Source organism: Eptatretus burgeri, chromosome 13 (genome assembly GCF_056783735.1).
Source record: "Eptatretus burgeri isolate ZD-2024b chromosome 13, Ebu_testis_v1, whole genome shotgun sequence".
In the NCBI taxonomy this organism is placed as follows: domain Eukaryota; kingdom Metazoa; phylum Chordata; class Myxini; order Myxiniformes; family Myxinidae; genus Eptatretus; species Eptatretus burgeri.
The window spans coordinates 23823090-23850970 of record NC_140973.1 but is presented as its reverse complement, the minus strand read 5'-3'; the positions used below and the strand labels follow the sequence as shown (position 1 = coordinate 23850970).

Genomic DNA, 27881 nt, shown 5'->3' with positions numbered 1-27881 from the left:
GGAGAGGGGAGGGGAAAACGGTGTTCTGGGCTTTGGTAGGGGGACTTGAAGACTTGAGGGAGAAAAGGGGGGAGAGGGGTTATTGAGGTACGTTTGGTAGTGGGACTTGAGGTGAAGTGGCGGGTGGGGGATGGTCCCGTCTGCCAGCATGAGCACAGGATGGAACGGATTGGGGTATGTTAAAACAGCACGTTCAAACTGGTCATACTAAATCAAATAACTGACCAAATACAGCACTGGAATATCAGGAGAAACCCATAGTCAAAGATGGAGTCGTCAGGAGGAACTTTGATAGGATTCGGGTTTCGGCTGCTACTCCTCTTCCCTCAACCCCATTCAGGTGCAGCCAAGTGAGTCTTACAAAAACTATTTGCAAAATTCACCCCTCCATAGCCAATGAAAAATAAAATGAAAGAAAACGAGATGGAGGACAAAAAGAAGCCATGCACAACAACACACACACACACAAACACACAAACACACAAACACACACACACACAAACACACAAACACACAAACACACAAACAAACAAACACAAACAAACACAAACAAACAAACAAACACAAACAAACAAACACAAACAAACACAAACAAACAAACACAAACACAAACAAACAAACACAAACAAACACAAACAAACACAAACAAACACAAACAAACAAACACAAACAAACAAACAAACACAAACAAACACAAACAAACACAAACAAACACAAACAAACACAAACAAACACAAACAAACACAAACACAAACAAACACAAACAAACACAAACAAACACAAACAAACACAAACAAACACAAACAAACACAAACAAACACAAACAAACACAAACAAACACAAACAAACACAAACAAACACAAACAAACAAACAAACACAAACAAACAAACACAAACAAACAAACACAAACAAACAAACACAAACAAACACAAACAAACACAAACAAACAAACACAAACAAACACAAACACAAACAAACACAAACACAAACAAACACAAACAAACAAACACAAACACAAACAAACACAAACAAACACAAACAAACACAAACAAACAAACACAAACAAACAAACACAAACAAACAAACACAAACAAACAAACACAAACAAACACAAACAAACAAACACAAACAAACACAAACAAACACAAACAAACACAAACAAACACAAACAAACACAAACAAACACAAACAAACACAAACAAACACAAACAAACACAAACAAACACAAACAAACACAAACAAACACAAACAAACACAAACAAACACAAACACAAACAAACAAACACAAACAAACAAACACAAACAAACAAACACAAACAAACAAACACAAACAAACAAACACAAACAAACAAACACAAACAAACACAAACAAACAAACACAAACAAACACAAACAAACACAAACAAACACAAACAAACACAAACAAACACAAACAAACACAAACAAACACAAACAAACACACACAAACAAACAAACAAACACAAACAAACAAACACAAACAAACACAAACAAACAAACACAAACAAACAAACACAAACAAACACAAACAAACACAAACAAACACACACAAACAAACACACACAAACACACACAAACACACACAAACACACACAAGCACACACAAGCACACACAAGCACACACAAGCACACACAAACAAACACACACAGTGAGACTGAGCCAGACAGCCAAGTGTAGGTTCTGCAAGACAGAAACAGAAAGTACTAGTCACCTGCTTTCGGGATGCAAAAAACTATCAGAACAACTTCACACACAATGGCACAATAAAGTATGCAAAGTGATTCATTGGCATTTCTACAAAAATTTCAACATCCCACTTCCAGAAAATTCATGGAAACACGAACCAAGGGCAATCATTGAAAATAAGGATGTCATGCTCACGTGCGACCTGATGATCCCATCAAGCTTGAACAAAGAAAACAAAGCTTTGTGACCAGCCATCGTTCTCAAGAACAAAAAGGAAATGACAGCATTGCTGATTGAGATATCAGTATCCAGCGATTTTGGCTTAAATAATGCAGAAATCAAGAAAATGACCAAATATCAGGACCTCAAAAATTAGATCAAGAGATCTTGGACGCTGAAGAGTGTCAAAATTGCACCAGTGATAATTTGAGAAATAGGAATAATAAAGAAGAACTTCACTGGGATTTTGAAAAACATCCCCGTGAATGTTACCACAAACAAACTACAATTGGAGGCAGTCTAGGGTTCGGTGACTATCCTGAAAAGAGCCCTTGGAACAAAACTCTGAGACCAACAAAGTTGAACAACTTGGTCCATGAACCGTGATCCCTTACCGAAGCGAAGATGGATACTTTGAGTCCTGGGAGGACTTCGTTCCATCTCCTCAAACCCGCAAATGGAGATAACAACCAACGACACACACCAAGGGAAAGTACCCACACCACATACCAACAGAAAGCATACCAACCACACACCAACAGAAAGCACACAAACATCCCCCACTCATATGAGAAATACTTTACCATTTCTTACCTTACCACCACAAAATGAGCGTCCAATGGTTTGGTAAGCGTCCAATGGTTCGGCCGGGCTCGTAGAGATGGGTCCTTCCAATGGGACACAAGGTACTTCCACTGCGTCCTAGAAGGAGGTGTCCCATTGACACGGTTCCTACTCTCCTCACTCAGAATTTCTCCATGGTACTTGCCATCCACACACTGTGCCGGCATGGCCCTCTCAGGGGGGTCGATTGGGATTGGCGACGGATATTCTGCCAGCAACCTCAGACTCCTAACCTGAGTTTGCCGAGCCGTGTGTAATTGTGAGCATTGCACCGCTGGTTCAGAAATCTCAGTGAGTACCATGCCCCACACCGCTACAGGCAGATGGTCTTACCCACCACGCCAGTTGCACAGATCAGGTGGACTGGATCTGGATGCTGGGTTAGCATTGGTCGTATGGGGCTGCATGTGAACCATTGGATAGTTTTGTGGTTCCAAACTGCTACAGACATCCACTCCGGTGGTCTGGGTTTTCAGTCTGCTGCCTCTGCGCTGTGTTGGTCAACACCTGAAACGCACTGGGGTGTGGAAGAGGGGGAGGACAATGGACCAGTGCCTAACAATCCTGCGAGAGTAGGCGTCGAACCGGCGCCGACTTCTGCTCATGGTGCCACCATAAGGGTCTATGCCCGGAGACATCCATGGAGGGAGGAGCAGCTTTGGGAGGAGGTAAGGGTGAGGGGAGGGAAAGGGAAGGAATGCAGTTTTCCTTCAATCGTCAAAAAGGCCATACTAATGTTCATGCCTTTATTTAATTGATACATACATTTTACAACTAAAATGTGATAAGCTCTAGAATATTTTAACTTGAGCCAAATTTCAAAATTTAAACTGTGAATTAATCCAAGCAGCAGTTCTGACTGCTAAAAGAAAGTGATAATTTGTCCAATTCGCACATTCTTTGATACCCCTTCCTCTCCTCGATTTCCAGAGAGTTGTCCTGCATACATTCCTGTTTCCTCCTTGGCAGAGTTCCAAACGCAGGGTTCATTTCCACGTTGGAATATTTTGTTAAACAATGTGTGAATTGGCCAAATGAACACTTTTTTTGCAGTCGGAATTGCTGCTTAGGTCAATTCCACAATTAAAATTTTGATATTTGGCTTAGATTAAGAGAGTCTCGAGCTTCTCGCATTTTAGTTGTTAAATGTGTGTGGAAATTAAATAAAGGCATGCACATTAGTGTATCCGGGTATTTATAACCATTGTCATGTATCCAGTGATCTGTAGGTATAAATATCAGCGATGTATTTAGCGATTTGTAGTTATGAAGCTTTATCGTACATATAAACTAATAACAAGTATTTCCACCCTTTTCCTTCAAAACTTTGAAATTCTTCTCGGGACACTTTCTAATATTTTGTAAATTATTGTGGAATGGTGTTCCATTCTTCTTTCAAAACTTTCAAAAGATCATCTAAGTTGCTGGTTTAAAAAATATATTTTTTTCTTTGTCCAAATAGTCCCACGCAGCTTCAATAATAATGAGATCTGGGATTTGAGGTGGCCATCCATATACCATACATTGAAAGACTCCAGCTTCCTCTTTCTTTTGCAAATAAATTTGCATTATTCCAGTTGAGTATTTTTGATCATTATGTTGCTGTAAAATGAAGTTTAGACCAATATGTCTTGTTCTACTGGGGATTAAAATGTTGTACTGTGTGACAGTCAATATACTATAAATTTGAACAATTTTCCAACACCACTTGAGGGTATATACCCCCAAACTTGAATTGAACCTCCTCCATGCTTAATTGTTGATTTCAAGAAAGGCTCTTTGTAAGTTTCAGTTTTTTAACCTCTCACATAGTCTTCAATACAGTAAACCTTTGAATATCTCAGTTTTGACCAATCATGGGCAACCTCTTTTTGGATTTAGTTATTGTAGAGCTTAATTTTGACATATCCCTTTTTTTAGCTGAGTTGTGATGGTTTATCTCTCACCACAAGGCTTTTGAACGGAATATTGAAATTGTGCTGAAGTGTAAAATGATACAAAAAAAGCGTTTCTTTTAATTTTATTTATTCTCTTGTTTATGGATCTGCAGAATGATTTATAAAATAAACACATCGACAGATTACAAAGGGAAACGATTTAAGAGATGGATAGGGGAGGAATGGTTGAGGCGTAAACATTGAGTTATAATTTAACGAGATGTCACTATCTCACAGACAGAAGGTAACTGCGTTTGACGTCCCACAAAGTTGTTTTTTTAAATGAAATATCGCTATTTTCTTTCCCCTGCATAATATGAGAATTAACGTACCTTCATTGGGCGGTGTACATTTGACAGCTGCCACGATCGCTGTGGACAAAACATGCATTACCTCGTTTGAGTTGTCATCAAAATGTTACTTTTTTCCTGAAAACGGTATCTTCATTGAATGATAGAAGATGCGTTGTTCAGTCTTCAAATGTACATGAGGCCTTGAAAACAATCTGAGCGATGTGAAGAGAAAAAGATGGTGGCACTGGAGGGTGTGGCCCGTAGAATGGGCGGCGCTGATGACCCACAGACCTGCAGACACTAACTCAGCGTTATATATTATATGTTTATTTCAATTGTACTATGTTTATTTTTGCGTTTTAACTGTCGTTTTGAATATCGCATAATTTTCCAGGAACCTAATCCCGTGATATTTAAGGACTTACTGTATATCCAAATAACTGAAACTTTGACTCGTCTGTCTGAAGCACCTTTCACCATCATTCCATAGTCCAATTTCTGTGTACGTGTGCAAATTTTAGCCTTTTAGTCTTGTTCCCCTTTACTTACAGAAATTTTATTTCTGCAATGCATCCTTTAAGTCCTGATTTTAAAAGAGACCTTCGTACTATCGATGGATGAATGGACGACACTTGAGCCTAATTCTGACAGTTCTGTTGTCATTTCAATGCTTGTCTTTTCTATTCCTGAAGGATATTACCTTCAAGTATTGCTCATCCTTGTTAAACAGATTTTTGGATCTTCCAGTCCTGGGTTTGTCAATTAGAGATGATGTTTCTCTGTACTTGTTGCTTATACTTCAAATACCAAACCTTGAAAATTGAGTGATGTGAGCGATTTGTCGAAATAGTTTTTCTTCTTTATGCAGAAACACAATTCTATGGTGATCTTCGACTGAAGTGTTAGCCATTTTCTTTTAAGATAATATTTAACCCTGTGTGCTGCACTTTGAAAATTGGCCTTTCAGCTTGATGGATGTGTAGAGAGGAACACGTGATTTTAATGAAGACGAGTCTGAAGACGACAATGGTTCACGAGCGGTATTTGACGATGTAGATTGTTTCAGAAGTCAAGGATGAGACAATGTGATAATTTTTGACCAAATTATAAAAATGATCAACATGATGTGGTACGGGTGACAGGTTATTAGCTGCAAAATGTCGAAAACCCGGTTTCGTTCAACAACTTTCAAAATTTGACCTTTGCATTGACCTTTAAAAGTCACAAAACAATGTTGTGGACATTAAAATAAGGAAACAGGATACGGGCTATAACTTATTGGAGTTAGTTCGTTGAAGAAGGTTGAAAACCCGGTTTGATTCCCACAACTTTGAAAATTTGACCTTTGTGGCCTTTAAAGGTCAAAGGTCAAGGATTATGATCTTTGTTGCAAAACTTCCTCTGGAACATTCCAGGAACAATATAACGTCATATAGGCTATATGGAATTTCACACTCCTCGGATTATCCATACTTTGATGAAATCAGTGTAAAAACAAACTTGAAAGGGGTGCCACGGGCAAGGCGTTCGAGATTGAGCAAAATGGTATCAAGACTTTAGGTGGGGAATGGCCTCAAGATTATGCATCAAAAATATTGTCATCCTAGCTCTCAAAGTTTGGGCAGTCTTTTGATTATGTCAAAATTCGAAATTTTCTAAGTTTTTGACCTTGTGACCTTGACTTTGGGACGAAAATGAAAAATCGGACAATGACAAGTTTTAGATAATTCATTTTGCTATTCAAATACCGAAGAACCCATTCCATTCAGTCAATTCCCCAGGAGAAGATAGATTTTTAATCCGACTACCCCCTAAAAATGGCTATTTTTTGGGCGTGGCTCCGCCCACAATGGGCGTAGCACGCCCTCATCCAGGAAAACACAACTAGACATTGATATCGAACACGTAACCAAGTTTCATCAAGATGGGATCAAAATCCACAGAGTTATGCTCTGGACAGACAGACACACAGACATAACGAATATAGTGGTCACTCTGGCTGGCGCTTGTGAACAAATGAACACCTCACAATGAGTCATCAATTACATTTGATGAGTAAATGTGATTGATTAGCTATTACAATACTGTACTTCATATTAGCTGCTCATGTCAACTTTACTTTGAGTTATGATTACAATTTTTGAAGATTCTGCTTAATGTGAATTAATGATTGCTAAATGATAACCTTGCTTTCTTCTCAACTAAACAGAAGTATCAATAACAGTCAGCATTGTTATAATAGTACAAAACATTCGTGGAGGCTTTGAGTCGATTGTTGATGCTCATAACATCCATATATTGTAACTCCTGAATGTGTCTAAGACTTTTGCGCAGCAGTGAACACACACTTGCCTCTAAGCTGTCTTGCCTGGGTTTGAATCTTGGCCGAGCTATAAACTAGCAATCCCAGTGTTTTACAGGTAGAATGATTTATCAATGTGTCTCTCGGATGGACTTTAAACTGTGTGTCCGGTCTGCTGACATTAGTTGGTAGATGTTAAAGATCCCATGGTGTCCTTCACGAAGGGTAGGGAAGCTGTTGCTGGAATCATGGCCAAATTTCAAATTCCTACCCTCACTACTGCTGGGAAGGCAATGGCAAATCACCCAATATAGCCCTTGCCAATAAACTACAGCACCAATGCTCTGTAACAGAGTATAGTACATCAGAATACTCATTCGACTGCATTTGAAATGTTCAACTCACATTTTAGGAAATACGAGTAAGCTGCAGTAGGGAGGGTTCAGCAAAGGGCAACTATGATGGCACCAAGGGATAGCAGGTCTTTGGCATGAGATCTTTTCAAATACAAACAAAAACCTTTATCTTCTTTTTTAAAGATGGAGAATAGAAGATTGAATGAAGATTAACTTGAATTGATAAAGTAATCCTTGGGAGTATTTTTGAAAAAGTGGAGGATATAACTAGAGAGCACAAGTTAAGAGAAAATGCAAAGTGTGATTTGTTCTACATTTTATACTTAACCACTCATTACTGTCATTGCTTCTGTTTTCTTTTACTCTTCATGATCCAACCATTAGATACTTGAAGCGTTTTAAAGTTATGAAGATAAAAGTTCTGCAAAGTTGGTGTCGGCAGATTCTGAAGGGTTTGCACTTTCTGCATACACGGAACCCTGCAATAATCCATCGTGATCTCAAATGTGATAATATATTCATCACGGGTCCCACTGGCTCTGTCAAAATCGGTGATCTTGGACTTGCCACTTTAAAATGTGCCTCGTTTGCCAAAAGTGTTATCGGTAAGAATATTTACATGAATTTATCTTGTTGCATGCATACTTCTTAATGTTTGATTAATTTCATCATGTTGAATTGTTGATATTCTGCATTGTTGCTGCTTTCCAGGCACTCCAGAATTCATGGCTCCAGAGATGTACGAGGAGCATTATGATGAGTCTGTAGATGTGTATGCGTTTGGGATGTGTGTGCTGGAAATGGCCACATCAGAATACCCTTACTCAGAGTGCCAGAATGCTGCCCAGATCTACCGAAGAGTCACCAGCGTACATTTTGCCACCACATGAGCAAATGCAATCAGTGATTTTACACCATAGTGGCTGTGATTTAAATATTCCTTTTGTTCTGTTAGAGCGGAGAGGCGTGTAATTTAACTAAGATGGGACGGTTGTGTATTGCATAGCTGTTGGCTATCGAGTGACCTTTAAATATTGGCACGATGGAGGGCTGAGGAAACTTTTTTTTTCTCTTTACATGAATGATTAGCATACTGGTTTGCTTTGTTTGGCTGGATGGGGATACTACACTATGTTCCTTTACAGTTAGGAGATCTTGGAAATTCAGTGGTGAATTCTCTCCGAATGACCCAACACAGTGTCATAAAAGGAATCTGCACGATTTGCCCTCATTTCACTTCGGGAGGCACATCATTATTATAATAATAATTATTATTATTTTCCAACATGTCGAGTTTATGGAGGAGTTTCACAAAAAAATAATTTGCAGGACATGGACATTAGTGTACTTTCACATGACATACACAAGGATATTAGTATATAATGGACAAATGCATATGGTATGTAGGATTTTAACCTGGGTTCCCCCCACATCATGAGCCAGAGGTTCAGGTGGGAACACAATCAGGAACTATATTTAACTTATATCTGAGTTTTTTTTGGAGAGAACACTTAATTATGAGGGGGATTTGAACATTGCAAAAATGGTAAATTTAATCCTGCAAAGCTTTGTTCCAATTTGTTCCCAGTCAATTAACCATCGTTTGTTTTTGTTCTTGGGGTCATTGCAATATGATAACTAGAACGGCACTCTGTAGAGTGCATACCTCTGTAAGACTGAACAGTTTACATTTTGTATCCCACTGATAAGCCGAATCTGCGTCCGAACCTTAACCAAAATCTAATTGCCTTGTTATTAACACCTACCCAACTCATCCACTATGTTATGTCATAATCCATCCACAACATTTTGAAACATTGTGCTAAATATAGTTTTTGGCTTTATCTCCCAATAATGAAGAAACGCTTTTGAAAATTAAAAAATTCTAGTATCTGGATCCAGATATTCACCAAAATCGAATCAATTTGTCCTTGTCTGACACCCAACCTTTCCACCAAATTTAGTCCGAATCCAACAATAACTTTTTGAGATATCCTGCTCACAGACAGACAGATGGAGCTTTGGTGGCGGAAGTAATGAAATATTATTATGCTTTTAACCCAGAAGTTTGAAATGCATGATATTATTTTCAGCCATTTGTGCTGTCACTGCAAAATAAATTTTACTTTTAAAATGTAGAACTTGGAAGGGGTGGCAGCTAACACAGCATTCCGGGTTCTTACTTTGTTAACTATTTATGTTGTTTCTTGAAAATACACATTGTAAATGTACCATTAAGCTGTTAAAGTTTGTTGCAGTGTCGAACAGTTAAAAGCATTGATTGTGCTGCATTGCCAATGCAGCATTTGAGATATGAGGATTGGCAAGCAATGTTGAATGGATAATGGGTGATGGTATTGACTTTCTCAATGTGTTTTTGTGAGCCTTGGAAAATTGGTTGCATTGAAGAAAAGAATTATGAGTGTAATGCGATGTAACTTATGAAGTGCTTACAGTGATAGCTCTGAAGAAACAAGCAATTTTTCTCATCTTCCAAAAAAGAATGTGCTCATTAGAGAGCTTGCACGTGTCGCAGAACATTCGAACAAATTGTGACAACGAAAACACACCGCGTGCAAAACTTGGATTCCAGAACTGTTGCACATTTCTGAGATTGTATTCAATCAAAATAGAAGACATTACAGTCGGTGTTTGTGCACAGGATGGTAATAAAAATAAATAAATAGAACGTTGTAGATGAATGCGCAGAAAGGATTAATAGCAGTAACTACAATGGCATGCGGTAAAGCGCATACTGCCACCAGGCTAAACAGTTTCGTTTTGTATCCCACTGATAGGCCAGTTCTGCACCTGGACTATAAGCAAAATATAATTGGCTTGTTCTTGTCACCTCCCCAACTCATCCACCAAACCTTGTCATAAACCATCCACAACCTTGACATAATCCATCCACCACAACCTCTTGCTATATATCGTTTTTGGCCCCATCTCTCAATGGTGAAGAATAACTTATAAAATTTAAAAATTCTCGTATCTGGATCTGAATCCGGATCTTCACCAAAATCGAATAAATTCATCCTTGTCACCAACTCAACCTGTCCACCAAATTTCGTCAAATCCATCCAGAACTTTTTGAGATATCTTGCTTACTGACAATAAAACAGACAGGCGTGAAAACATTACCTCTGTCCACCTTTGGTGACTGAGATAATAACTCTACATGCGTGAGGGGGGGGGGGGATGTGTTGAAACAAGGAAAGAATTAAGTTTTTAGCTCTTTGGCAATCATCATTCTCCTACTAACCTCATGCTTGTGCCAGTCATTTAGAAGTCGGCACAGAGAACCAAGGGAACACAGATAGAGCTAGAAATGAAACACAGTTGGAGAGTTGGCTTTTCCACACCGAGAACTGAACAAACCCTCGAGTCTCGTGATATTTCACCAATACACTGGGCAAGCGACCACATCTGCTACAACAAACCACCGAACAAACCTTTGCACCTATTGTGTCTACTATATATCCATGGTAGAAATTGTCTTCATTTATTCCATGCAGACAAGTGAATGGGAGCAGTGATTACCTCGGTTATGTTGCCAAATGGATATAACTTGACTCCTGAAATACTATCTTCCAGTTCCTCAAGCCAAGCCATCTTCAGAATCCTGGCAGTTAACATTCATTGGCCAATGGAGGGTAGTACATATAGTGTCGGACATAATATTTGACCAGCATGATCTAAAAATTAAACTGTAACACAAGAACTATGATGCTGCATAGACAATGATCTCAGGCTTGCCAGGTATCCACACTGTTGCCAGAAGCAGCATGTAACTTGAGCAATTGTTGCTGAATGGTAGCTGTATGTGCCACATTGAATATGAAAATTGTAAAGATATATTGGGCACCATATGAGGCATTCAAACTATCATTAATTTGGATGAGTTATGCATGAATAAACAGACTCAGCTCATGCATTGTAATCCAATGATTGCGTGATCAAATCCCAACCCCGCTCTGATGGTGATGGCCAACTGTTCAATGTATTTTCAGATGTATCAGTAGATTAAATAGATAGACATGAATCAATTTCGTTTTGCTTGGAAAAGTATTGGGACCGTAAACCCAAACTTGATACGATCCTTCCCAAATTGCATAAACATATTTTTCCTATCCTGCATCAGGACCCGTCCGCGATTGTATCCCAAGCCAAGAAACTGCTTCGGCAGCACCAACACTGTATTGAGCATGATATATGATGATTTCATTTGTCAAGAAATTGCTCAATTAAATTAGTTATAATCCATTTAATTGCTCGCCGTTTAAGATTATTGATGCATTTTTTATATTGCGCATAAATTATGCAAATGGTACCTCAATCTACAAACTGTCATTCATCTTTCCTCAGTGTCCCTCTGCACTGCTGTTGTCGTACTTTCCACACTGGCCACTGTGTTCTAGTTCTAGATGTTCTGTCCTGTTCTTTTCTGAATTCTTGCTCTTCGATGAGCCTTGAGTTTGAATATTAAAACAACGTTTCAGTTGTGAAAATACTACGCTTTAAATGCTAATGCATTTAATGTGAGGATGCAACAGTAATTGTCATTATTGTGTGTTAATGGATGGAATTGTTAACAGGCAACTGAACAGTACACATGTGAACTGCTATCCACATTTGGTAATGCTTATTGTAATTGTTTTGTTGAATGTTTCTCCTTTCCCATTGTTTCCATAGGGAATAAAACCTGGAAGCTTTAACAAAGTTACAATGCCAGAGCTTAAGGAGATAATAGAAAGCTGCATCAAGTCCGATAAAGATGAAAGGTATGTCATTTGTGGATTGCTGGTTACCTCCACTACCGAAGGTGGACGGAGGTTGTTTTCACCCCTGTTTGTCTGTCTGTTTGTGAGTAGGATATCTCAAAAAGTTTTGGATGGATTCGGACTAAATTTAGTGGGCAGGTTGGGTATGTGACAAGGACGAATTGATTAGATTTTGGTGAAGATCCGGATCCAGATACTACAATTTTCTTCACCATTGAAAAATGGGGCCAAAAACGAGAAATAGCATGAAATCTAATTTTGGTTCAGATACGGATGCAGATCTCGCCTATCGGTGGGATAAAAAGGTAAACTGTGCAACCTGGTGGAGGTATGCACTCTACCGAGTGCCATTCTAGTTACCCTCGCCAGAGGAGAGGGTATTGCATTTACTGCAGGTCAGTTTGTTTGCTTGTTTGTCTCTTTGTTTGTTTGTCTGCACAGAACTTTAGTGTTTTTCTCTGCAACCGCTTGGCGGATTGACACGAAATTTTCACCATAGGAACAACTACTCATGTAGAATGTTTTATTGATAACTGTGATGTCATAGTTCACATGGTATGGCAGCCATGTTGGAAAAAAGGAAAAACTTTGGACCTCTGCATCTCTAAAACCGCACCAAGGGGAAAAAATCAAACTTGGCAAGTGGAAAGTATTCCACATGGGGAATCAGTGTGATTTTTTTTATTTAATGATGTCATAGGTGCCTTCATTATGACATCATAATTGCACACGTAGAACACTACATCCGATCCGTTAGAAAATTTTTGTGGCTCATCCAGGGACAAATTGATCTCCAGGAAAAAATTATTGATGATGTCATCCACGTGGTTCAGCAGCCGTATTGTTTTTTTTATTTTATTTTAAAGAAAACCTTCAAAAATGTTCTCTGAAAAGGCTGAACAGATTGAGGCGAAACTTTATAGGTATGACCAGCTATCCATGAGGAACAAAACGTTCACACCTATGACATCATAGGTCACATGGTTTGGCAGCCATATTGGATTTACCCTAAAATTTATTTTTTAAATCTTCTTCTCCAGAATGGCTGGACAGACAAAAGAAGAAACTTCACACACATGTTCCCCAAGTCTTGGGGATGCCAAGGCGTTCACAAATAATTGATAGGTCACATGGTCTGACAGCCATATTGGATTGAGCAGAAATCTTAAAAAAATTATTTCTCTTGAACCACTTCATCCATTGTTGTGAAACCTCACAATTATGAACTCGTAGTAATGCGGAATATCGGACGCTGGTCTGGCAGCCATAATTATTTCATTTTTTGATCTGGGTTCTTTTTAATTTTTTTAAAAGGCTCACTTGGCTGTGCCTGGATGAGTTTGAGGGTAGAGGAGTAGCAGTTGAAACCCAAGTCCTATCCAGGTTCCTCTTGATGACTTCATCTTTGCTTTTTGCTTGTTCGGGTTCCTTCTGCATGACTCCAATGCACTACTGTACCCATTTGGTCTTCTATTTGATTTTAATTGAATTTATTTTAATCCCATTCTGAATTCAATTGAATAACAATGAACGTCATGGGTCAGGGTCAAGTGTCTGATCAAAGCAGGGTTGCATCAAAGCGGGAAGTCTTGGTGTCCGGTCATCACTGCCGGCAGTTATAAAGTGGCAGTTTTAGTAATGTCTATTATTAATTCCTTAACACACCAGTACACAAACACCACACAAAATGCACTTCACAAAATTACACAAACGCCACAAAAAACAAGTCCTGGCAAGGTTCTGAAATCTCTGATTGCTCTTTTTCTTGTTTCCTAATGTTGTTTGATGAATGGTTTAAATAAATATTTAAGTATTTTATTCTCTGCTGCACAGGTACACAATAAAAGAGCTTCTTATGCATTGCTTCTTCACCGAAGATACTGGTGTCAGAGTTGAACTTGCAGAAGAAGATGATGGAATAAAGTCCACCATCGCCTTAAGACTTCGTGTGGAAGATCCAAAGAAGTTGAAAGGGAAGTACAAGGAAAATGAGGCAATTGAGTTCACTTTTGAGCTGCATAAGGACATCCCTGAAGTAATAGCTCAAGAGATGGTGAGTATGGCATTCATATTACTCAAGCATTTGAAAGTCTCCTCTCACCAATGATTCCTGTTAAAAATGTATTGTATACTGGTCCTCCACAGATAACTTCGGGGATCATCCATGAGAGTGATGTCAAGATCGTGGCAAAGGCAATTAGAGACCGGGGTGTGATGATCGGGCACAAGCGTGAGCAGGTTAAGAAAGTAGCTGAGGTGATGGACAAGCAGTCAGTACCAGCTGGAGGAGTTGATGTTCAACAAGTCCGTCCTCCATTACACCACCGTAAGAAACTTACCTGAGATCCTAATTGTTCCAATGATTCTCAAAGTTCTTCACATTTTTGGTTTCATAATAACAATGAGTTAATTGTATTAAAAGAGGGTAGAGAATAACAACTCTGGTCATGTATGTTTCATAAATACTTGAATATTCATTGGCACCATCCCCATCTTTTTTATAGAAATATATATATATATATATATATATATATATATATATATATATATATATATATATATATGTGTGTGTGTGTGTGTGTGTGTGTGTGTGTGTGTGTGTGTGTGTGTGTGTTAGATACAAGATATAGGCTCATGGAAAAGCGAGGTGATAAACGGTTAAAAGACAAGAAACAGTGACAGTGGAGTAGTGGGGCCACATTGGATGCAAGCAAGGGACTTGATGGCCAGGAAAAGAAAAGAGAAAGAAGGGGAAGAAATATCATAACCTTGACATTGATGGGTTCAGTGAGGTAGGGATCATCTTCTTTCGTATGCAGCACATGAATGCGTGTAGCATCTGGGGCACAGATGTGCCACTGATTGCTGGAGGTGCAGCTGTGCTGCTGATGCAGAATCCCCTTTCTTTTTTTTACGGTTAGGGCCTGAATTTGTAATTTGTTCAGCGTGCCGGCAATAGCTCACCGACTCTTCATGAAGCACATCGTGAGATTTAATGTCCATCAACTTATTCTGACAGATGGGATTCTCGGTTTCACATCCACCCAAGAGATGGCACACACATTGAATCGCCCTGCTTACGAAACACCAGGATGGCAGTTTATAGCTGGGCCAAGATTCAAACCCAGGCTAAACAGCTCAGAGATGATTCACGTCATACAATGTAACAAAGGGAACAGCAAGAGAAAGGGTAAATTCCAACAGTGGGGCGGAGGAGAAAGTATATGGTGATGGACAACAAGGGATGCGGATAACGATGAGGGGTAGGAAAGAACGCAAGTGGTGTATAAGATGGATAGATAATACATCAGCAAAATTTTGAGAGGGGTGTTCAGACTTCAGAGTTCAGAGACGTGTTCAGAGCTTTAGATTCCACAGAATCCAGGAGATAGACAAGTGATGTTGGGGCGCCAGTGCACAGCAGAGAGTACGACTCCATTGAACTATGGACAAAGACTTTCTTATAAGGTATTATTAGTCATGATTTTGGTAGCCTGGTGTTGGCTTAGTGGTTAGGGTGGTGGCTTGGGATCCTAGGGCCCTGAGTTCAAGCCCCGTTGGCCACTGAATTAATATACACCAGGAGGTTGACTCAGCCTGTCATCCTTCTGAGGTCGGCAAAATGAGCACCAGTGTACTGGTAAGGGGGACACTGCATCAGCGGCATAGCCGCGTCCCAACCAATGATGCAACCAGCAGCCACAGGCTGCACTTGATAGAGAGAGAGTAATGATATTTGAAGGAACGACTTGTAGTGATGTGGCATGCCCAATCCGAAGCTGGCTTTGGAGACCAGCTCTGCTATATCATCAGCCCAGCAGTGGTCATGGCTGACGATGAGGTTGAAAGTTTCAAAAGACTGAACCTCTTCAAATGTTTGACCATGTGCGAAAGAGATAGGTGGGTTCGTTCTGATAATTAATCATTCTGGAGTGACAGGGAATGACAGACAGTCACATCACAAATGCCAAAGACATTTCCAGGGAGATGGTTGAAGAACCCATGAAGCCTATTGTTTGGTGAGAGAGAAGCAGCAGCTTGTCTAGTGTTGAGTGCACTGGATGGAATCTAGAATAATTGACAGATCTGGCGATTTGATGAGGAAATTTTAATCATCTGCATGCTTATTGACAAAAAATAATGTTTTGAATTTGTTTTATGTTCCCAGAGATCAGATGTTGAAGTGAAAATAATTGATAAATTGCAAAATGAAAGCATCAATGATGGTGAATGAAAGTGAAGTCAGAAGTCAGAAGTGAAGATGGTGAAGTCAGGAAAAAATGTGTTTCATACATCTCACGAAAACAAATGTGAATTTGCGGTCTCGATGTATCGCCTTTGTTTCCATCGGCATCATTTATGCTTTGCGATTGCGAACAATAGTGATAATCAGTTGTTTTTTTTTATTTTTAAAACGTTTTATTTCAGTGGTGGATCGAGGAGGAGGGTAGAGGGAATGGAGGCTCCAGGTAATTCAATTTTTTACGTATAGCCTACGGTTGTTGCAACGAACTGTAAAAGGTTTTGTTTACTGAGCTGAATTGGTCCATTTTAAGTTTTTAAAAAGCAGCATTTTCTTGGGAGCTATTAACCCTCCAAATGTCACTGTGGATCTGCCCTTGAGTTTATATGATCTCACTATATACTTTACAACGTTGCAGCTTAGTCGGCCTGCAGCATGTTCAGTCCCTCTCTTTATCCGGAATTCATTCTGGTTGTCAAAGATGCGCAGATCGAGTGGGTCTCCTCTACTCATTGCAACATACAGCTGTCCGTCGTGTGTAAAAATACTTGTAGGAAGCAGGACTCCACACTGCCACAAGCTGTGACCCTTGCTTTCGTTGATGGTCATCACAAAGGCCGGCTTGACCGGAAACTGTTATCAACGAAATTGGAAAGAAATATCTGCGTCAGATGGAGAAAGAAGAATTCTAGGAATAAGGAGAATCGACCCGGCACGCTCACCACTGAGCATCCCGCACCTCAACAAGATGATCAGTGACCTTAGTTAAGATGTAACATGTTCCATTACAGTGGCCTTTGCGAGGATTGAGATTTCCCAACAGCATGATGGCAGTGTTAACCTTCAGTGACATCTCATGCGGTGGCAGACCTGAAAGTTATTGAGTTAAGAAACTCAGGTGGATAAACAGCAGACAGGTTTTGATCGACCAAATAATCGACACTTTTAATGATGAAAGTATCACCCGGCAGGCGGTCAATTATCTTACTGTTGAGAAGATCAACCATGTTATTGGTTGTGGTTAAAATCACATGTGAAGCCAACTACTCAGAATTTGTATTATTTGATGGTTCTTCAAATCCGGCATACACATGGTTCATAACTTCATCTTCCGAGTTCACACAAAGAGCATATGGTAATGCAATTAAGTCATTGTAAAGGTTACCCTCCACAGAGGGCAGGTGCCCCTCACCCAATTGCAACAACCAATCAGCAGAATGCTCGAGTCATTTTCAACTTCCTTCATCTGCACCATCAAATCAATTGATCACGCGCATATTTGTTCTTAAAGTTAGCGTCGTGCAATGTCGCCACAATGAAGAGTATTTCATGCAGGCGTTAACAACCCCCCCTCCCCTCCAACCTCCAACTCTAACCCCCACCACCCACCACCCCAAGTTTGTTCTCCACCCCCTGACGTTCTCTCCAATCCCAGCGAATTAGTTATATGGCTTGTCAGTCAGCAGTTATCAGTACACGCTTCTCATTGAGTCATGAATCATACACTGCTTTAATCCAGTAACATTTCAGTCGTGACAAAGGGATTGCAGTGTTATGATTATAGTTACAATATTATTATTATTATTAGCATTACATTTTTATTATTATTATTACAATTTTTTTTTACTGTATTAAGAAAGCTGGGCTAACTTGTTACTCCCACGGTAAAAACCCTTGCTGGCCAAGGGAGAAGACCTTCATTTTGGTGGTGAAAAGGGAATGAATGTAGCGTTGCCTTAAGCTCTCCCAGGAAAATGAAAAAACCCTGGGCAATGTATGGGCAACAAGAAGTCCAAAATGCTACATCGATCAGTGCAAAAAAATATCCTGAAGCAGCCTGAAAGTAAGGCCAAAGGCATGAAGCCTCAGGTCTATATGTACTGTGTTATTGGAAAGCCTGTGACGCACATCCTTTCGACATTTGATGATCATTTTACCAATCGCTCTGTTTGTGCTTCACACTGAACGGAAAACATAAATGCAGGGCATCGCAATTGTGAATATGACAGGTTCAATGATGTGTTCATTCTGAACTGCATGGAAATCAAAATTGTGGTGGGTGATCAGCCGTCATATGATGTAATAACGTCCCAGACGTAATGATGTAGTGTGACAGACACACAGAAAACTGCTGCTACATACTTTAATGTATAGATTGCTGATTTGTTGTTGAAAGGATCCGTTTGCACCCTTTTTGTGAATTGGGGTGATAATAGCAGACTTCAGTGCAGATGGGAGATGGCCAAAGATATTTTTATTTTGTTCCTGAGTTCATTTTGCTCATTTATCATCTTGATTTTTTTATATATATTTTTTGCCTTTGTCCATCGAAGCATATAGAAATAGCATTGTTGTTTGCAGAGTTCAAATTAGGGAATTTAATAAGGTTTAGGTTAGGTGTGTGTTTCTTTTATGATTGTAGTTTCCTGTAAATGAACTCAAATGTACAGGACAGCATTAGGTATTGTACTTATGAGTTAAGCACCTCTCTTTTCTCAGAAATCGATCATCACAGAATTTTTTACTTTTTCATAACTTGATTCATTGAAATATGATTTTGAATTAATTGGCATGACCTGTTGCAGCACAGGAAGTTCCCAACAGCTGCCTGCAGTGTGGTTTTGCAGCACCTACACAACCGGTGTGCATCACAGGCCCCGCAGTGCACATGGTGGAGGTCTCGGCTGCCCAAATTGCACCTCCACAGCTACAGCCAAGCACCTATATGCCCAGTGCAGTTCAACATGCACAAGCTGGAGAAACAGTATTTCAGCCTGACAGCCAGGCACCGTTCCCAGTAGTTTCAGCAGACACCAGGACCCAAACCTTTGCATCACCCATGGGACCATTTCAAGCTGACAAAGGACAGCAGTTCACAAATGTTTCTGAGACTGGGCCGATTTTCAGTGCTGCTCAAGTACCAACAGTAGCAATGGATCGCCAACCTTGCACTGCTGCCACAACCATAGACATGACCAACCTTTGGGCAATTCCCTCACAAAATGAGTTTCAACAACTGAGACGAGAGTCAAATGGGCATCCTTTGGGCTTGCCTGCACCTCCCAATAGCGTGTCTCCAGGTTTTGTCCAACCTTGGAGTGACTCAAGTCTTCATGCTGGGATGGTAAGCCCTCTTTTCAGTTGAGAAAGTTTATTTTCGATTCAAGTGGAATATTTCGATTATTTAGAAAGTATTTTTATTACCAGACTTGGTGGCATAATGGTTAGAGTGTTTGCTCTGAGTCTGGGAGGTCGATGGTCCAAACCTGGCCGAGTCATACCAGACTTAAAATGGTTTGTGCTACTTCCTTTCTTGACGCTCATTTAAAGGATAGAGCATGGAAAACTGGCATCTATGGGGAAAAAGAAACTCCTCCTTGATTGCCCAACTGAGTGCAGAGAGAAAAGTGATGTCATAAAGATGATGACACTGGTACCCATCGTGTTCTGGAAAGTGACATCACTTCTTCCAATCTCAGCAGTTGTGTTTAAAAAAAAAAATCAATTGTGGTGTTGTCTCATGTATCTCTCTGCATGTGTGCGTGATTTGTGTTACAGCTTCTCCATGAGCCTTAAACCCAGTAAATAAATTAATAAATATAAGTAGCAACATGACTAGAGGTCTCTCTTGAGGTGAGGTCGTTTACAGCATGTATACTGTGCTGAACATTTAGAGGTATAAAAATTGTACTTGCATCTTCTGCAGCTTGGTCAACTTTTGGAAGTTGCTAATCCCAGGTTTTATCAAGTTCAATTTCTTTGCTTCCTTTTGCTGTCACAGCACAAGTTGAATTTTTGTTTCCATTCTTAAGTCTAATGCAAGTATTCCACAGATGAGTTCATAGGTGTAGGATTGGTTGCATGTGTGTGTAGCAGGTGGATAATGCATCTTTCCTGGGTCCCATGACCTACCAAGGGCTAGAGCCACAGCTTACAACCACACATTCCTCAGGAAGAGCACACTTCCAGGTACAGGTGACACTAAACGTTTTATCATTCTGTCGGTTTCACTTTGAAATATGCTTCAGATGGTGACATTGACTTAGTTTTATTTTTCTCATTTTCAAAATTTGCTAGCTGTGCATACACATTGCTTTGCTGGTGGATTTAATGAAAGGACAGCAGGTTGCACTTCACAAATACATTGCACGTCTATCTATGAGTCTTAATCAGGTCAGGTCAGGTATGGGAGCATGCACCAGAGCAGCACGTCACTGCCTCTACTTTCCGCCGGTACTCCAGGAGCATCCGTCTGCCCATCCCCCAGGCAGATGCCTGGCACATCTCCATCTCCTTGAGATGCTGATCAACCTGCTGCAACCACGAGGCACGTGGATGGCCCATTGGCCTCCACTCACGAGGCTCCCTCACTGAGAGAATCTGGTGAGCAGGATCAGCGTCAGGAAAATGAGCCACATGTCCATGCAGCCGTAGCTGACGCTCACTGACTATGCAGGTAACAAATCCCATTTGCGTCTCTCAGCAACTGCTCGTTGGACACAAAGTCCGACCAGCGATAGCCAAGGATTCTCTGAAGAGACCTGGTACCAAAGGAATCAAGTCTCTGTCTCAGATCCCTGGTCAGAGTCCAAGTCTCACAGCCATAGAGCAAGACTGGAAGCACCAAGGACCTGAAGACTTGGACTTTCGTCCTCCCGCACAGGTATCGACAGTGCCACACCCCATGATCCAGTGAATCCATGATTCCCCAGGCCCGACCCAGACATATTGTTGCGGCCCCGGTGCGTCGGCCGCCAACCGACCACTCTGACGGAGCCGCAAGTCGAGTCGGCCAGACTGATCGCCCGGAATACAGATCGCCGCCTGGATAAGTCCGAGTCGACGGGTCCTTGTACAAGAACCGAAATACGCCAATGGGCAGATCACGTGGGGTAGGGTCGATTGCCAATCTTCAATGTACCTAAATACCCACGTGATCCAACTACTGGGGTATTCCACCCTCGACGGAACTCGTACGGAACAAACCGCCGAGGCGAGCCTGTCCCGTGCGCGATTCCGAGCGGCTTAATCGCGGAGAACCGTCGGTCCAAGTGTCCCCTTTTTATGGAAAACCAACGGCTTTCTAACTACCAACACACAAAATGCTCAGTCAATGAAAGAATCGACGTGACGAGCTGAAAACATTTAACAATTGGGATATTTATTAATAATAATGGGGAAATAGGGAAGCATGTAAGAGCAAAACTATACCGACTTTATGAAATGCGATGCAAACATTTACAGCACACAAAGCACTTAATTTCCTACTTATTAGACGGGCCCACGGACACACACACACACACACACACACACACACACACACACACACACACACACACACACACACACACACACACACACACAAGAAATGGTGGCAGAGGCCTTTAATCACGAGCTCCAGCTCGGAGGGCAGGTGAGCTGAAACCCAGAACCTATCTCGAACCTCTCCACCTCATGTGGTCTTCAAGTTGTTCGGACCCGGGCTCCAGCGAGAGCGAGCTGGATCTTATCGCCGTGAGCCGCGATCCTTCCCGAGCTCCCGCGAATCCTCCTGCACTTCTCAACACGTGCTGGTGAGACGAGGTGCCGATCCTTCCCGTCGATGCACCGCTTCCCCCAAGGAACCACCTCCAAGAAGAGGTCGATGAGTCGCACCAAGCCAGGAACCAAATGGAGAACAAAGAGCTCCACGAACCAAGAAGAAGAAGAAGCCACCATTCGCAGCTCGAGCCGAGCAACCGGCTCAACTTTCTTCCAAAACAAAGCAGCTCGAAGCAAAAAGCCCTCCCGAGGCAAGCAGAAGCCGAAGCTCACTGAACCACCAAAGCAAAAAGCCTCCAAAAAGCCTCCTCCCGAGCCAGGCCTCAGCCGAAGCTCACTGAGCCAGCCGAAGCAAAAAGCTTCCGAAGGCCTCAACCCTAACCCAAGCCAAACAGGACCCGAAGGTCTGCTGAACGACTACTCTCTGCCGAAGCAAAAAGCTTACTACTCAAGAACAAAGGAAGGATTTCGTCCTTATCCTTCTCCGCCCCCCTCCCCTGTGCCCGGCGTGACTCATGCCCTCGTGATCCATCCCCCCTCAACCACGGTTGGGAGGGAGTTGTTGACATCTGAATCACGGGACGGCAGGGTTCTTCTTCCTCTTCGCAGAAGAGGGGGAGGGACGTCTCCATTGTTTCGTTCCCTAACTATTAAATCGATCCGCAGCGCATCTAATCGATTTCTAAACATTTAAACAATGGAAGGTGAGCTATCTCGGGAACAAGCACTTATCGACATAGCTGACTAAAGGAACCTGTATGTTGTGTGCAATTGAATTCCAAAGTCGTAACAATATATTGACTTCTGGCTCACAGCCAGCAATCACATGAATTTCACTGCCAAGGTAAGTTATTCTCTCCGTGACCTCAACATCGTCACCACTAGCAGGCACAGACAGGACAGCAGCATCCAAGATGTCATTGAAAGACTGGATCTTAGTTTTGACCCAGGAAACCCGTAATCCCAGCGGCTCCGACTCCTCATTCAGCAACTCGAGCCCCCCCCACCATCCCCCCGAAAGGATATCTAGAATCTCCGTAAAGATGACTGCTTCATCTGCGAAATCAAGGTCAGAGATCTTGACATTCCCAAACGATGCACCGCAGCTTGATCTCTCTGACATCCTCCCAAGAATCCAGTCCATACAAGTACTGAAAAGTGTGGGGGCCAGTACACACCCCTGATGAGCTCCAGTAACAACTGGAAATAATTCAGATATGGTACCTCCACATCTCACAGCACTCTCAGTACCAGAGTACACACACACACACACACACATACACACACACACACACACACACATACACACACACATACACACAAGCATTTAAAGGTCATTTTCCCTGCTAAAGCGGGGGTTAGCCTTGCGGGCCCTATGACAATCTTCTCCACTTTACCCTATTTTCTGCATCTCCCCTTCTTAATCCCCTTGTCCACATTTCTTCTTCCACCACCTTTAGCCAAGTTTTTCTGGGTCTTTCCCGTCCTCCACTTCCGACTACACTCATTTCCAACACTCCTCTCACCCAGTCACTTTCATCCTTCCTCAACACGTGACCCAACCATCTCAACCTGTTTCTCTTCACAACATCTATCACAGACTCAATTCCCATCATCTTCCGCAAGTCATCATTTGTCTTCCTCTCTCTCACCGATACTCCACACATCCACCGAACCATTCGCATTTCCACCCTTTCCAGCCTTTGTTGCTGCTCTTTGTTCAGTACTCATGTCTCACTCCCATAAATCATCGTACTCCTCACACATGTAGCATACACCTTTCCCTTCAGCTTCAACGACACTCCCTTCCTCGTCAGCACGCCACTCAATTCCCGAAACTTCTTCCATGCACATCTCACTCCAGCAACCGTCGAAGAGTCTGATCCACCTTCTCCATTCAGCATGTCTCCAAGATAGCAAAATATTTTCACACCTTCCAGCTTCACACCATCTCCAAGATCCAACTCAACAATTCCTTCATCTGCAGCTCCCTCTATGCAGACCTTACACTTGAATGTAGCTGCCCCACTGGCTAATGACCCTCTCACACCACTACATTTTTGATGAACCCATTCAGCACACATTGTACACTGAATGGAGTTCACTCCGACACCCTTCCTGCACACAGCACACGGCCACTTCCCAGTCCTTTCCACCTCACCACACGCTTTACAACTTGCCATCACCTTCGTCTTTCTGATATTCACCTTCAGTACCAGAGTATAGTTCAGATATCAGATCGATCAGTTTTGGGGGCACCCCACGAAGACCAAGAATCCTCCAGAGGGCATCCCGATTCACTGAATCAAACATATTACAGAGATCAATATAGGCTGCAAGCAGCCCCTGTTGAAACTCTCACCTGCGTTCGGTGAGGACCCGAAGAGCAAGGATACGGTCAATCGTTGACCTCTTTGGTGTAAAGCCTGACTGCTCCTGGATACTGGTGCTCAAGCAGATGGTGGCGAACTCTATCGAGAATTATCCACGCAAAGACCTTGCCCAGCACTGAGAGCAGCGTCACCCCTCAGTAGTTGTTGCAGTCTTGGTGATCACCCTTCCCTTTCCAGAGAGGGACAACAAGGCCCCTCCTCCAGTCAGTTGAGATGATGCCTGTGTTCCAGGCAGAGCACAGAACTGCATGCAACGACACGACTGCAGCATTTCCACCAGCCTTGCGAAGTTCAGCATGGATTCCACAGAACCCTGGAGCTTTACCCCATTTCAACCGGTTCACCACAGCCTTTGTTTCCACAAATGAAGGTGGACCAAAGTTGATTGGAGAGTCAGCAATAGGGATTGTAAAACCCCTGGTGTCCAACTCGACAGCTGGTGGATCAGCCTGGTACAACCGCTCAAAGTAACCGGCCCAGCGGGCCTTCACTTCGCACTCCTCTGTCAAGAGCCCACCATCCTCTGCTCTCACTGCAGTACACTGAGGGATGGGCTTGGACGGACGCAATGCGCAAATTCCCATGTAAGCAGGAGAACCACTTGACCATCGGTGATTCTCTACCTCATCATGGATTTCTCACACATAAGCCTCCTTGTCCACCCTGAGTACACGTACAGTTTTACTCCTCAGCTCCCTGAACAGCTCAGCTCTGCCATTCAGTCTGACCCTGTGACTCTGGGCAATGGTATCCAATGTCCCTGGAGAGACAAAATTCTTCTTCACCCTCTGGTGAGTTCCAAGACATCTATGGGCAACATCAAGGACGGTGGTCTTGAAGGCACTCCACAACTCTTCAGGATTCCCCAAAGCACCCACACCCCCCCCCCCCAAATTCCCACTCAGCTTGTTTGCAAACTCCTCAGCTACCCTCTCATCTTTGAGCTTTCCAACATCCAGCCGAGGCTGGGATGGTACCATTTTTCCAGATTTAAACTGCAACCTCAGTGTTGCTACAACAAGCCTGTGGTCAGTATTGAGGAACTGAGCACTCGGTAGAGACCCTGCACTTCTGGATCATCCTCCAGCGACCATCAATGACCACATGCTCAGTCTCCATTGCCACACAACCAGCATTAGAATACCAAGTCCAGCGATGAGCCTGTGGCTGTTGAAACCATTAACCAGCCACCCTAAGTCCATGAACTCTTGCAAAGTCAAGGAACTTGGTGCTCTTCTGGTTCACAGTTCCATACACATGGGTACCAACACATGTCTCGTAACCATCCCATCCAATCCAGTTGATGCACTGAAATCCCACAAGACTAGAAGAGTATCTCGCCTGGGTCACTGATCAACCACACACTTGAGCGTGGCGTAGAATGTGTCCTTCCCGGTGAGATCACTCACCTCAGTCGGAGCATTTACAGAGACCAGGGAAATAACACCAAAAGAGTGACGGATCCTTCGTCTTATAATACGCTCATTGACCGGTGTTACCTAAATTATCATTGGAGTCAGCTGATTGGACACAGCTACAGCAACTCCTTGGGCATGGTAACCATCAGAATGACCACACCAATAGGTGTTACCACCCACCATGATCTCGTCGTAATCCGGTCTCCGAACCACATAGAGTGCTGCAATACCGATGTCCAAACGCTTGAGCTCAGATGATAACAGAGAGAGGTGATCACCCTCTTTTTAGGATAGGACATTTCAGGCACCCGCCCGAAGGGACTGCCTCAGGTTAACCCAAGGAGACTGCCGTCTGGTGGATGACACCTCAGCACTACCCCGACACACATTACCGCCATCTGACCCTTGAAGCTTACCCCATGGTTTTCCTCCTTTTATCAAAGATTGGGAGTCTTGAAGGCTTTGCCCCAATCCCATCATCCAGTGAGCTGCCCTGCTGAGGGCAGCTGTACAGGAGGTACTCCCACGGAATGGGTTTTCAGATTTTTTTTGTGCTTTTCGTATGTTTTGTGGAATGAAGGGTTTTAAGGGGGGAGTGCAAATCCTGCCACCAACCTCCTAATAAAAATTAACCCAAGTGCAGGAGGACGTCCGCAGACGCAGTTTGGCACGAGATATGGATGGCCGTTGGCTCACAAAGAGCTCCTCCGCTCTTTGACAGGTTTTGTTTTTAATCCTGCTTGTCGTCCATATCCTCACCCCCCTCACCAGGAAACTTGGTGGGGGAGATGGTTTAGTTACTGACAATCCGACCATGAAACATGTTAGTCCAGGTTTACATGGTACCTGGAACAAGTCAGAGATCTAATCTGACCAGACCCATCCATAGTACAGGCATTTTAGCAGAAATATTTGGTCAACCTCCCACAAATTGCAACAAAAGCAAACTCAACAGATTTTGATTCCTGGATATGTCCTCAGTGACAGAAAAAAGGTCCTAAGGGATCCTCCGGGGGAAAAGTCCTGAAATCATGGAAATCCAAATTGTCGCCACCTGGCATTGGGGAAAATGAGAAAATTGTAAAGATTGATATTTTAAGATGTAAATATGTTTTTTCTGCATTCTAATTGTTTCTAGTTATGGTCAGTATATTGATATACAAGAATAATTATAAAACAGTGAAATGTATTGAGGGTAAAATAAAAAATTATAGCTTTTTTGTCCAAAAATGTCAATTTTTTGTCCCGAAAAAAAAAACTATTTACTTGATACTGATGTTGGCTCCTGGACAAAAAAAAAAGAAACGTTGAAGACACAAGATGAAGTCAAGTCTATGGCAATACAATATAATTATGTAAATCATTGAATTCAGAATTCCACTCGGGGCAATCACATCTGCCTGACGAAGGTTTCAAAATGAAAATGAAAATTCGCATTAAACTCAGAAACTACATCCATTATAAACTTACTATACATGTTGAGAAAAATCAAGCGTATTAAAGTTAGAACTCGACAATGTCGTCATCATCCTCATCATTGTCACATGGAGTGTTTGTGCAGCCAGAGCCCCTGCAGTTTCCACAAGCTGGAAAAAAAAATTTGACATTTTTGGACAAAAAGGCTATAATTTTTTATTTTACCCTCAATACATTTCACTTTTTTAATAATTATTCTTGTATATCAATATGCCGACCATAACTAGAAACAATTAGAATGCAGAAAAACATATATTTACATCTTAAAATATCAATCTTTACAATTTTCTCATTTTCCCTGAAGCCGGGTGGCGGCCATATTGGATTTCCATGATTTCAGGACTTTCCCCCCAGAGGATCCCTGAGGACTTTTTTTCTGTCACTGAGGACATATCTAGGAATCAAAATCTGTTGAGTTTGCTTTTGTTGCAATTTGTGGGAGGTCATCCGACATTTTGACTGTACTACCAGGATTGTATCCATAACCAAGAAACTGCTTTTGCAGCACCTACACTGTATGGCATAGATCATGGTGGATGATGATGATGATATTATTTCTCAAATGCAAAGAACCATGTGCTTTATACAA

At 41.9% G+C, this 27881-nt stretch overlaps 1 protein-coding gene across 5 annotated transcripts in view; it reads left to right on the top strand.

Annotated features, from left to right (window-relative positions):
* Positions 1 to 27881, top strand: part of LOC147014074 (serine/threonine-protein kinase WNK2-like) — a 152415-nt gene that overhangs the window by 64530 nt on the left and 60004 nt on the right. For all 5 annotated transcript variants that reach the window (XM_085851698.1, XM_085851697.1, XM_085851696.1 and 2 more), the window contains 7 exons: positions 7822 to 8042; positions 8149 to 8306; positions 12133 to 12221; positions 14055 to 14274; positions 14367 to 14547; positions 19050 to 19588; positions 20338 to 20433. In XM_085851698.1, coding sequence (XP_085707824.1) covers positions 7822 to 8042; positions 8149 to 8306; positions 12133 to 12221; positions 14055 to 14274; positions 14367 to 14547; positions 19050 to 19588; positions 20338 to 20433 — 1504 coding nt within the window. The remainder of the gene's footprint in view (positions 1 to 7821; positions 8043 to 8148; positions 8307 to 12132; positions 12222 to 14054; positions 14275 to 14366; positions 14548 to 19049; positions 19589 to 20337; positions 20434 to 27881) is intronic.